General features: G+C 49.6%; 1 protein-coding gene across 2 annotated transcripts in view; it reads left to right on the forward strand.

Moving 5' to 3' along the window:
- Window positions 1-295: 295 nt before the first annotated feature.
- Window positions 296-13,062, forward strand: part of kansl1b (KAT8 regulatory NSL complex subunit 1b) — a 38,914-nt gene continuing 26,147 nt past the window's right edge. The window contains exons 1-3 of one of the 2 annotated variants that reach the window (XM_084437700.1): window positions 296-356; window positions 1,035-1,150; window positions 6,396-7,698. In XM_084437700.1, coding sequence (XP_084293826.1) covers window positions 6,524-7,698 — 1,175 coding nt within the window. In that variant the 5' untranslated portion in view covers window positions 296-356; window positions 1,035-1,150; window positions 6,396-6,523. Of the gene's footprint in view, window positions 357-1,034; window positions 1,151-2,585; window positions 2,985-6,395; window positions 7,699-13,062 lie in introns of those variants that run through there. The other variant, XM_084437701.1, reaches the window with a different exon arrangement.

Genomic DNA, 13,062 nt, shown 5'->3' on the forward strand with positions numbered 1-13,062 from the left:
GTCAAAGTAAGATATTTTATAGTTAATTGGCGCAAAGTAGTGCAATGCGGCGCCACTTTGACGAAATTGACGTTTGGGGGCAAACACGTTGCTCTCGACTTCAGTGGTATTATATTACGATGTTATTGTACTTAGACATTTTGTCAATATCTGATAAACTTCAATATTATTACTTTCAATGGAGGGCTCATATGTACTAAGTGGCAGTTCCATGAGCGAATCACCATCGTTGTTTTACTAAACCTTCCAATCACAAAGGGAGAGAGGTGGGCAGTTCCGGTTCAAGACTGGTGGACTTGTGCAGGTGAGCGGAGGCGAGTGTTGTACTCTGTTGGACAAAACTGAGTTAATTTCAGGTGAATATAGAAAACTTGCGGTATCGCTGGAGACTATGAATGGAAAAAGTACCGGAGTTGGTTATCTTGCATAATATGGATTTGTTTTATGATTCAATTTGAAACTAGAAGGTAAAATTGTCTCGGGGTTGCAGTCAACAGGCCAGCACTGTATCGGTCAGCTGCCAGCCAGCCTAGCTGCTAGCAAGCTAATGTAGCTAGCAAGGCTAGGTAACGTTAGCATAGCTTGCTAGCATAGGCTAACGTTAGATAGCTAGCTTCACAGCTGTAGTAGCAAGTTAGCGATGCTTGCTGCTTGCGTAGCTAAAAAAAAGAAAAAAAAGGTTAACTAGGAAACGTTAACGTTACAGTTAACTACTTGTAAATTTCACAACTACAAGATACAAGAAACAACTACTTAGATGCATAATGATTTTATAACGTTATATCTGACTGGGTGCTTACTCGCAGCAGATATATTTAAATCACATTGTTATTAAGCTCGCTAACGTTTCTCAATGATTCTTCACCGCCCCGAATGAATCTGTCGGTGACAGGAACTAACTTTGATGCCAACGTTACATCAATTAAATTGATGGTATCCGGTTTAAAAGACGTTTTTCCGTCATACTATTTTGAATGACAAGCTCCGCATGGAAAAGGAAACTCATTGTGATTTCTCGTTTTTCAATGTTTCAGAACTGTCGAGCAGACCAGCGTGAGGACTATTTGGACTCGAGGTGTGGATACCAGTGGCAACTATGGAGGTGGCTTTGAGCAAGATGCCAATGGCAGACCCGCCGTGGTCCAATGAGGTATGCACGCTATAGACTCGATGCCTGATCAGTTAGCCAAGTGAATATTTAATCACTGTTCCCATGTCCACAGAGTTGAGTGTACTGGTTACTTTAGTTAATCGGTGTGCACGCCGGACAAAGAGTGAAGTGAGGGGTAGCTTTCTTCTTACAGTAGAGTGAAGTAGACAGCTGTATACACGGGGCACAAGCACAGCCTTTCTAAAGATGCAGCCTTTGGGCTGTATCAATAAGAGTTGTTTCTACTCATGACCTCTAGATGGCGCAAAGGCACCAGTGAACCAGGTAGTGTTATGACTATATGAAATGGCCTGGTTCAGAGACTAAAAAAACCAAAGACAAAATCTCGAACTTTTAGTCGGTCGGACCCCTTCTCTGGGGAGAGATGTGTGGTGTTTGTAGTGCTAGTGTAAATTGGGTGAAAGGTAATCCAGGGAGGGTGATCCGAGTAGCTGAACCCAGCCCCCCATCCAGAGCAGCGGAGGAAACAGGCTTAGGTGAGCTAGCTCTTAGGGTCAGCCCAGAGGGGCAGAAGCGCCGGAGTGAGGCGCAGCCAGTTTCCTTTCGGCACCCATGATGACCGATTTGACCGTTGACACGACCGCGGCTGCGACCGGTAGCTCTGTACCAGCTCGCAATCCGCAGCTTTACTTACTTTTTACTCTTATTTTTTTTGTGTGAGCAAATGTGTGTGAATAAAGTGCAGAGGAGCAGAATTGCCTGGTGATGGGCGCGAAGGAATGCACTTCTGGTGTGAACAGCCAGGCTCCTACTCTCGTGAGAATTGACGTTTTGCAGCACTTCCGCATCCGGTGTGAATCCGATGTCACATGATAGTGCTTCTATTCTCTCTCTACGGGAAAGCCCTATATAAAGAGCCCCTCATCGCTACAGAGACCTTGTCTTGTACTGCTGCTGTATGACCTGATTGACAGCAGGCCAGTGGGGAGATGCCGTTTCTGGTAAAGGCCGTACGTAGCTGCACATCAGTCAGGGGAAGCTACACCATCTGATGGGAGGAAATAAATCATGGAGAAACTGGACATCCTTTTGCCGCTGGAGATGCTTTTTCCATAGGAGAGACTGGTTATTGGAGAGGCTGTTATAGAGTTGCAGGTTTTATTTGAGGTCAATCAAACCAATATGTGTTGACTTTAGTTATTTAAGACATTATTGTTAAATTGGTTTTGATGAGCAGTATGGCTGACTTGTTCAGACCCCCAATCCAGGACTAGAGTCATGATTAGGCCATAATCTGATATTGGACAGTCAGTTGGGCAGGGCTGTGTCTTTGTCGCCCTCTAGCGGACACAGGCGGTCCTCTGCGCAGCTTTGACTAGTGGCGAGTATGAGCAATGTCTCCCGCCGGCCGCAGAGACGTTTACGGTTTTCTGTTTGTCAGATCTGAAATTCGAGAGAGAGGACCGAGCCGCCATTTTCCGTGTGACGCTCTCCCTGAAACTGCAACAAGAATAACGGATTACCGGGGAAATTGCATATAAACCTGTCATTAAAAGGAAGTGGGGGATTGAAGACCAACAAATAGACTTGATTGGGAATAGAACCGGTGTGAAAATAAGCTAGATTTTCATCGCATCTATTATTATAGAGAGCAAGCTGACGCGGTTCCTCAACTATTCGTTGTTTCGCCCATTTCGTGATTCCGGGAGCAACACTGCCTGCTGAATTAGAGCGCACTATCCGGGTTTTGTGAATAGGCGGTCTGCAACAAATTAATTTGATTTTTTAATGCCCGTTGACTGCCCATACAATTTCCAAAACGCGGCGGGGATTTAATTCTAGAATTCCCCCGGACTTGGGTTCACATCACGTGGTAGGTTCCTCCTTTTTCTTTGTCACTTTTATCTCTGTAGTAAAAAAAAAGAAAAAGAACTTTGGCTCTTGCTGGTTAGATAACACAACTGTCTACATGTATAGGGAAGTAGTAGGCTACCGTGTTAATTGTGTCAAGCGCCAGTGAAGAGGAAAGAGAAAATAACATACATTTTGCGTTTGCTGCCAGGAATAAGGCATTTTCCATCTGGAAATGTTCAACCGTCTCGGCTACAAATGTATCAACGTCAAGTTACTGTCAAAGCAGGGCTGGCTCGTTGAGAGAGTCGGTGTGGTGTGCATGCTAAAATGCAGCTCGAAAACAGCAGGTCTGCAAGCTCGCTCCACTGCCCACGAGAAATGCAGCTCGCCGCATTCTGAACTTGGTCGTGCATTATGGAGGCTCCGGTACGCAGCCAAGCAATTCTGACTGATCTCCGACGCTACCGAGAATATTGCCTTTCGCCGTAATCGGCGAATGTTACATCGATTGAATGCGGTAACAGCCTCTGTCATTTTGGACACATCTCACCAGCAAATTAGACAGGGTTATGTAATCGCGTGGTCACTTATAATAGGCGCCACGTTATATAGCCTAGTAATTGTTACAGTAAACATTCTATCCATCAAACAGTAGGCTATTGCTCGGTGTGTTTATAATAATGCGCTTTGATGAAGCTCAGCAAAGGGGATATCAAATGCGTCCCGCCTGCCCCTGAAAAAAAGATCTACAGCGAGATCCAATACAACTGGCATTGGATCAAACCTGATAGGACAATCCCTAATTCAGTGCTCGGTTCAGGGAGAGACACAGTCGAATTGTATTTATGAGAGAAATTAGGTTCTATTTTAGTCTTCAACCCGATCCTAGGATTATTGTCCTTGACCACCGTGGCGTAATGACGACCTAGTGGACATAAATCAGACGTTATTTTGCATGATGTCGATTGCAGTCGGTTGAGAAGAGTAGTGACAGTGCAGATGGTGTGTTCATCATATCCACCGCAGGCCTCGCTCTCTCTGTGAAACCACGGTCTTCTGATTCCCTTTGATAGCACACTAACCTGCCTGACCCGTGCTCAGCAAGACCAGACCAGTAGTTTTCCATTATATAACCAGGTTACGTTGTCGTTCCTCCCAACAGATGTATGATCTCAGTGGTTGAGCGCAGTCATTGTCCGTTGCCTCAAATATCACATAATGTCATATTGTTGTTGCTTCCAGTTAGTGTAGGCTGTGCTTGGAAGGTTAGTTTACCCGCTGCTTTGTCATCAGTGATAATAGGCCTCGTTATTCCTTCACTGTAGCAAGACCTTGACTTGTTGTTGCTGCTGCATTTTGTGGAGCTGCAATGTGAGTGCGTGTGTGTGTGTGTGTGTGTGTGCAGTCTGACTGCGTGTCCAAGGGATCAGGCCTTGTTGTAGCAGACTGGGGGGCTTTCAGGAGCCTGAACACACAGAAGCATGTCTACTGTCTAGTCTGGCTCTGAATGGTACCCTGCCCCTCCCCCACACACTCATCTCTCCCACATGCACTCACACACACCCCCACACACACAGCTCCACACACATCCCCCCCACCCCAACCCCCCACACACACACACAGCCCTGTGCCCATGAAAGCCACGTGCTGGTTGCTGGTACCAGATCAATTATAGTTAACTCTCAGGAATGATGATGAAGATATTCCTAACCTTTCAAATGGTGTGTGTGAATGCAGACTTTCCTTAGTGTAATAGTCATTTCCTCGCTGTGACATCTTGTGGCGGTCCCTCCCTACTTGCTGTGTCATCCTGTCAATTGACACAGGCAGACCTTCCTCTGCTGCTAGGCAAGGCACACAAACACACACATACATACACACACACACACACACACACAGATCAGCAGTTGTACTAAATCAAGTTTGTTGACTAATATTTTGAAATGGCCTAGATTGTTAAACAATTGTACTACGTAAATGAAGTAGATTTGTCAACTAACCTTCAGATGGGGAAAAAACATGGGAAAATGCCATAATTAGATGTTACATCATGTTCAAGTACAGTTGACATCCTGGGCGCGCACACACTCACTCACACACACACACACACACACACAGTGTGGTAGGCCAGACGACAGAGGTAGATTAGCCCAGTGATTTGACTTTGCTGGCTGCGGACATAAACATCCTCTGATCCAGAAGGTTCTCTCCATAGGGACATGAGTAGCTCCGTCTATAGGCCAACAAGAGGAGAGGTTGACCCACTGACAGAAGCACACCATTACTGGTCTTTGCTATGTAGTGAACTATAGACTGTATGGGACACACACACACACACACACACACACACACACACACTGTATGGTTGTCTAGTCAGACCCAGTGGTAGGCTTTCCTCCACACAGGCACACACACACACACACACACACACACACACTGTCTGGTTGTGGGGGCTGCCAGTCCAGTAAAGGCTTTGACCTACATTGGGGCCATCAGCTGTTGGGTCCTGCATCCCACGCTAACATGCTACCACGCCAACAAGGATCCTACTGCAGTAGAAAGCTGTTCCCTGCTCAGCCTACTACTACTCTCTCTCTCTCTCTCTTTCTTTCTCTCCCCCCTCTCTCTCTCTCTCTCTCTCTCACACACACACACACACACACACACACCTGCTCCTCTGAACACAGTTGTGGGCGGTAGGTGGCCCAGTAGAGTATTAGACCAGTTCAAAACCAGGCTTGGCCACTGGTGCCTGAAGGGCTTCCTTCCTACCGTTGTGCCCTTGAGCAAGGTACATAACCCCAACAATAACATCCAAGGGCGCCAGTCAAGCTGGCTAACCCCGTGCTCGACTCGACCGATGGTAGAAGACAAGACAATTTCCCCTTGGGGGGGATTAATACAAGTATCATAAAACATAAGACACAACACAGAAATAAAAAAAAGGTTAGTGTATGGATGTCAAGTCATCATGCACAAGGTTAGCATGTGTACCTCGTACCTACCGAGCCCCCAGCCCTCCTCTCTGTCCTCTGGCTGCTCAGTAGACATGATCAACATGCGGTGGTGGCCTGATAATGGGAAGGCCAATCGGCACGGTATGGCATCACCCTGCGCGGCAAAAAGCGCCTCTGGGGATTCAGCTTACTGGTTTCTGGTTTGAGACCGGGCTACCAGGCCTCTTGACAAGATAAGATGAACAAAGTGATTTCCCATCAATCATTGCCTGCCGTTGTGCCCTTGAGAAAGGCACTTAACCCCAATACTAGATCATAATTGTAAATCGCCTTGGTTAAAAGCACGGTCTGCTAAATGACTGAAATGTAATGGTGCATTGTTTCTGTTTTGTTATTGTGGTTTTACACAGAATGCAGTGTCTGATGTTATCTTGTTCTCTCACGGCCCCTCCCCCTTCCTTCTCTTCCTTTAGGTGCTCCTCCACCCAGGTGGCAGAAGTAGGAGGAAGTGCGGGAGGAGGAGCAGCAGCCGGCCGGTGGGGTGGAGCTGGCCTCAGGCCCGGGCGAGGCCCCCTACTGGCCGGCCCCCTCCCTGCGCTGCATGGCTGCCATGGCGCCCGCTCTGACCGACGCACCCAACGAAGCAGCCCACCGCATCCGCTTCAAACTAGCCCCGCCCACCTCCGCGCTCTCCCCCGGCGGCATGGAAACCAACCCGGGCTCCGCCCACATCAGCCCCCGCGGGGCAGGGGCAGGGAGGAGGGGGGAGGAGCCAGGGAGGGGCGTGGGGAAGCTGCAGCCGTTGGTGGCCTCGTACCTGTGCTCGGACGTCACGCCCGTGACCTCCTCGAAGCTGCAGGCCCTGCTGCCCGGCCTGCTCCCTCCCCCTGGCCCTCCGCGGAGAGCCCTCCACCCCCCAACCCAGCCCCCCCTCAACGGCCTGGCCAGGAAGCAGGGCGGCAGGGACCCGGGGCCAGCTCTGAATGGAAACGCTCCCCCTCCCCTCACTTACACCACCGACTCTACTGAGCATGCTCCCCTCAACGGAAGGGCGGAGCATCAGCAGCAGCCCACTGGAGTTTCCACCCACGCAGCCGTTGGCCCCGAGCGGCAGTCTCCGCCGGCGACCGCCGGCCCCCCCACAGACTGCCCGGACAGTGAGCCCTCGGGCAGACCTCCGTCGCTTAGCCAGGACCCCTCCTCCCCTGCTGCCACCCCAGCAGAGGGCGCCGTGGCCGGACAGGGCAGTGCAGACAGGAGCCCGGGGCCCGGAGCAAGCATGGAGGCCCCGCCGCAGCCAATCACGGATGCCCCGCTGACCAGCCGGGAAGGCCTGGACCCTGGGGGGGTTGACCAGGAGCCCGAAGGAGTGGTCCAGGAGGCGATGTGGCTACAGGAGCGAGCCCAGCAGAGCCAGGGGCGCCAGGAAGAGATGGCCGGCCGTCTCAGGCACCTGAGGAGGCGTCTGCAGGTGGTGCAGGCCAAGCAGGTGGAGCGACACCTCCAGCAGCAGCTGCACGGCCTATTGGAGCACACGCTGGAGCGGGGCGGGGCCAGGGGGAGGGGCCCAGAGGACAGGGAGGGTATCGGGCGGCTGCTGAAGCAGGGCTCCACGACCGCGGAGCTGGAGCGCCTGTGCCTGAGCGGCAGCTCCGCCCTGCACAACGTGGAGGCGGGGTTTGACTCCGACGCCACGGCGAGCAGCTCGGGGGGAGAGACCGACGTCGAGGAGGAGGAGCTTAGCAGGGCGGAGCTGGACCAGCGCCACGTCTCTCTGTAAGTCTAGCGCCTTTCGATCCACCTTTTTAAACCTTAAACCCCTTGGCTCCGCGTGGAGCAATATAGGTCATCCACAAAGGTTAGCCACCGTACTTGACTCCGGGCTACTTTCACAAGCTCCTCCATGTGTGCATGTGATCCCTCAAGCTCCATTGTGCTACATATCTTCTCTATGGGCTCTTAGGTTTCCCACAGATCCTATACTGTAACTTATCTGACCTTATTGTCTCTGATGACCAGCTGAGGTCCTCGACCTTTAACCCCGACTGGGTCAACATCCCCACCTGTAGGTCTACCTGCAGCACAGCCTGCAGGCTTGGGGGAAGGCGTATGCCAGGAATATGCCATAATAAACAGGAAGAGGTGTTTTGAGACGTCTCGGGTGTAGGTGAGGTAATAGCGAGGGGTGTCGCCATGGAGACGGAATGAGGAAGACGGGAGCGGAATGAGGAAGACGAGAGCTATGCGGGACGTGTCTGAGACGACCGGCAATTACCAGAGCCGGTACGACCGCGCGTTACAAGAGGGGTGGTCAAAAGAGAGGGACTTGTCTAGAAGAGGGATGGTCAAAAGAGAGGGACTTGTCTAGAAGAGGGATGGTCAAAAGAGAGGGACTTGTCTAGGTTTTGTCATGCCGGAATGTCGGCTAGATTCCGGAGTGGGTGGTTGATTGTGATCCATCAGGGACGTGCAGCCCGGTACCAGCATGGTCAAGGCTGCAAAAACCAGGAAGGCAGCTCAAAGGTTCAACTACAGTTCACTTTAACTTCACTCACTGCTCCGTGCTGGAGGACAGCTGCTGTGGATCTATCTATGCTGTGGCAGCAAGCTAGCGGTCTCTAATGCAGGCCCCATTCATACTACATGGCTGCCAGCTATTCGACTCCAATGCAGAACCTATTCATGGTGCAACATAGAGGCATGCTAGTGGTTTATAATGCAGGCCTATTCATGTCCAAAACCCATAGAGATTTAGGCCTGATGGTGCTGTGTCTGCCTGCCTCTCTGTCTGGCTGCTTCCTGTCCGTCTGTCCACCTCTGTCCGCCTCTGTCAGTCTGTCCGCCTCTGTCAGTCTGTCCGCCTCTGTCAGTCTGTCCGCCTCTGTCAGTCTGTCCGCCTCTGTCAGTCTGTCCGCCTCTGTCAGTCTGTCCGCCTATGTTAGCTTGTTGGACCTCTGGCTGGCTGCCTCTCTGGCAGTCTGGCTGCATCCGCCTCTCTCGCGGTCTGTCTGTCTGTGTGTAGGGTTAGACCCCGACCATGTTGTTGTGGGTCAAGCTGTAGTTCCTGTGGATCAGGGTAAGTCTTGATGTGTGGGGGGTCAGGGGGATAGTGTGTGTGTGTGTGTGTGAGTGAGACACAAGCCAAAGCCATCCACATGAGGGATAACCTACATTCAGCAGCATGGTGGTCACATGATTATTGCGTAAGACCTAATAGGCTTAGTCCCAGATTATGAACCCGGTGCGTAGAAAGAAAGAGACCGACTGACTGAGAGAGACCGACTGACTGAGAGAGACCGACTGACTGAGAGAGATGAGGAGAGAGAGATGGAGAGAAATGGAGACGGACAGAGGGAAGGACAGAGGGAAATACAGACAGACTGAGAGACTGAATGACAAAAAGAATAATCGTGACAAAAAGAATAATCGTGACAAAAAGAATAATCGTGACAAAAAGTGTGTGTGTGTGTGTGTGTGTGTGTGTGTGTGTGTGTGTGTGTGTGTGTGTGTGTGTGTGTGTGTGTGTGTGTGTGTGTGTGTGTGTGTGTGTGTGTGTGTGTGTGTGTGTGTGTGTGTGTGTGTGTGTGTGTGTGTGTGTGTGTGTGTGTGTGTGTGTGTGTGTGTGTGTGTGTGTGTGTGTTTAAGAGAGGCAGGCTTTTGACTCATGATGACTCATAGTTACCAGGGAGGGAGGGAGACACGGCATATTTACCAACATCCAGACCTAGGCTCCAGTAACCTCCTCCAGGTTTGGCCTACAGCACTCGGCCAGAGAGGCCTCCTGTTGGGGTTAGCAGGTCTGCTGAGCAGACCTAGGTCAAAGGGGCCGTATCCACTAATGTACACACCACACTGTGTTGACCTGAGATGAGCCTATGAGTGATGTTTGTAGACGCAGAGGTACAGTGGGTCTCTGTAGTCTGTAAGTAGTTTGTTTTATTTTAGTAATTACTTGTGCTGGTTTTAGAAATACGTACTGTGTTCTTAGTGGAGTTGTGTTGATTGTTGAGCCGGTCTAAGACAATTTTCTGTCACGACAGACGAGGTTTTCTGAATCTGAGTGAGAGATGAGATTGGGTCACGGTCCCATCATCTGTGTGGTTTGGGTGGACTGATGATGGTAACAAGCAGACCTTAAGTAGTGCTGTTCCCTCAGTGTGGCTTAGCTGGGGAAAGGGGGAAGGAAATTACTTTGAGGAATGCTGAGTGTTTTTGTTCTCTTTTTGTCTGCCTGTGGTTTGTTTGTAATGACAAACACGCATACTTTCTCTATTTCCTTCTCTCTCTGTCTTTATCTCTCCCCTCTCTTTCTTTATCTCTCTCTTTATCTCTCCCTCTCTCTCTCTCTCTCTCTCTCTCTCTCTCTCTCTCTCTCTCTCACACACACACACACACCCTCTTTCCCTCTTCCTGGTTTGTGAGAGCTAAGCTCTGATTGGTCCACAGGCATGTTTATTATCATAATTTCAGCAGTGGTGGTTTCCTTTCTACTTGCTAGCACAGCTTCCTGTGACGCATGACTGTTTTCTGCTGAGAAACAATAGAGCAGGCCTCCATCTTCCTCCCTCTGATCCCTTAGCCTGGCCTGGCCTGGCAGTGTCCTAGACTGGCCTGGTCCAGTCTGCCAAGCCCTCTTACTAACCCATCCTGGTCTGGTCGGGTCTGGCCTTGGTAAACCTGTCACCCTCTGTCTGTGTCCTGCTGCCTGTCCTCTCCTGTACAGCCTGTTCCTCCTCCCCTCCCTACCTTGTTCCTTGTCCTTCCTTCAACCGGTTTGGTTACATAGTTAATGTGGGTGGAAGGTGTGTGCTCTCTCTCTCTCTCTCTCTCTCTCTCTCTCTCTCTCTCTCTCTCCCTCCCCTCCCCTCTCTGCCCTCCTTTCTCTACCCGCCTTCCTTCCTCCTCTATGCTGTGTAGCTGTTGTCTGGCCCAGCCTGACACCTGCGCTCAGTCACAGCGTCACTAAGCAACACATCCTCTCCTCTCTGCTCTCCTCCCCGTTCTGCATAACTCGAGCCTGCATCCTGGTCTCATAGGCCTATTTGCTCTAGGGCCCGGGCCTGGCTTTCATGGAGATAGTCATGGTAAATGACCTGCACTTATATAGCACTTTTTATCCAAAGCACTTTACAATGGCCTCTCATTCACCCATTCACACACACACACATTCACACACCAATGGCGGCAATATTCAATTCATAAATCCAGAGAACGATCTTTTAATATATGCCTTTTCCCATGGATGCTTTTAGCTTTTAACCCCATTAGTCTGACGTGTGGGAGTAGCTAGCTATCTAGCTAACGTTAGTGCTGAGCTAGCTAGCTACGTAGCCAACACTCTAGCTTGTAAGTTTAGCTAGCTACTAGGGATGTGCGCAGCGACTATTTTCACTGATGACTAGACGGTGGTTTTGTAACCGATTACATGACTAATCTAAAAACAGGATTCCCAAGTTTCTACAACAAGTGCTAGTTAGAAAAAATTGAGGATGTTTCTCAAACTATGCAAGCTAAGATGACTATTCTTGATGTTTCCCAACCACCAATTTGCACGCGTTGCGCAGGGCTGTGTCACTGTTTGCCAGTGCAAAACAGTAGTTCAGCCTGTCCTTACAGCTTATTACTTGGCAAAGATATCAATGTGATTTATTTTGTTTAAAGGAGTAGTAAAGGGAAAATGCATGTTTAGCCCTGTTTTAAGGTTACTTATGATCATATACAATGGTTCAGATCAAAACGTTGACAAAACTAGCACTTTTGAGAAAGTCTGATAATTGCTCTACCACCGTTTTGGTCATACAATGGATGTGGATGGGCGCCTTGAAAAATCTTTCAAAGACATGTTAAAATCTAAAATACAGTAGCTAGTTCATATCATTTAGCTCGCTAGCTAACACATTAGTGATATAATCATTCTAATCATCTGAATCTTCAGTCTGATCATTAGCTGACGACAGTGCCCACTCATCAAACTCAGTGTCCGTGATGCAGCTCAGAGCAGCCTATAGGAATCAGATTTCAGTTTCAGTTCACGTGAAGATTCGCCTGTTCAAACCAGAGATTCAACAATTCGTTCCAACGTTTTTTTGTACGTGGCTGTAAGCCATCGCACCAAGGATAGCGTTTGTCTGGTTATCACTCCCTCCCTCCATTGAATGTTGACCTGCGTTTCTCTGTTGGCACCACAAGAGGCAGTAGTCCCAGCACACCAACATAAACACCAACATCCCCCCGCCGATCTCCACTGCACAAGTAGAGTAGCGATGAAGGCAATGGATTCCCACGCGGGAGATCGGGGTTCAAGGCCCCGGTGGGGATGATTTTATGGGACTATACCCCAAACCTCCACATGTTCATCCTTTCACTCCGTCCTTTACCCCTTGCCTTATAGGTCAGATCCTGTCCCAACCCCAACCCTTATTCTCACCCCAACCCACACTAGGGACTGGAAGAAGGACACCAAAACCAACCCGTCGATCTCCACTCTACAAGTAGAGTAGTGGTGAGAGCATTGGACTCCCACCCGGGAGAACGGGGTTCAAGACCTGGTGGGGATGACTTTGTTATCATCAGTGTAACTGCGTTAGCCACTGACCCCTACCATTAATGTTATGGAAGCTGCTGCTAGTTGTTGTGAGCTGATGAGCTAACTGGCTATCCTGCTCTTATTGTGCTGGATTAGCATTGGAAGCATTGAAACTGATGTACCCCGGCGACAAGACTATCTTAATTTATAGGACATTTTATTAGACATTATTTCATATAATTTCAATTCACAGCTATCTCAGTGGCATTTCAGTGGATTCCGTCCTACCAGTCCTGAACAGAAACAAGCCAGCCACGCACATAAGCCAGGCTGGACCTGGCCTGGTTTGTTTTCATATGCTTAGGCAGAGGGAAGACCGCGGGCGTCGGGACAGCTGTCAAACTTCACTCAACTCAAACTCCGAGGCAGCACAATAAAAGACGCCTATTTTTCTTGCTAAACATGCATCATCTAGTCCACATTAGTCATCTACTTCGGATGCTCCTTTGTTTTGATGCAGTGTTTCCCATAGACTACCGTTGGGCGATTTGACGATAGTCTCCACAACTGCTCGTTTCAAAGTGTGCGCGGATAGGCTCATGCGTTGGGGTAAA

Source organism: Borostomias antarcticus (assembly GCF_949987555.1).
Source record: "Borostomias antarcticus genome assembly, chromosome: 5".
In the NCBI taxonomy this organism is placed as follows: domain Eukaryota; kingdom Metazoa; phylum Chordata; class Actinopteri; order Stomiiformes; family Stomiidae; genus Borostomias; species Borostomias antarcticus.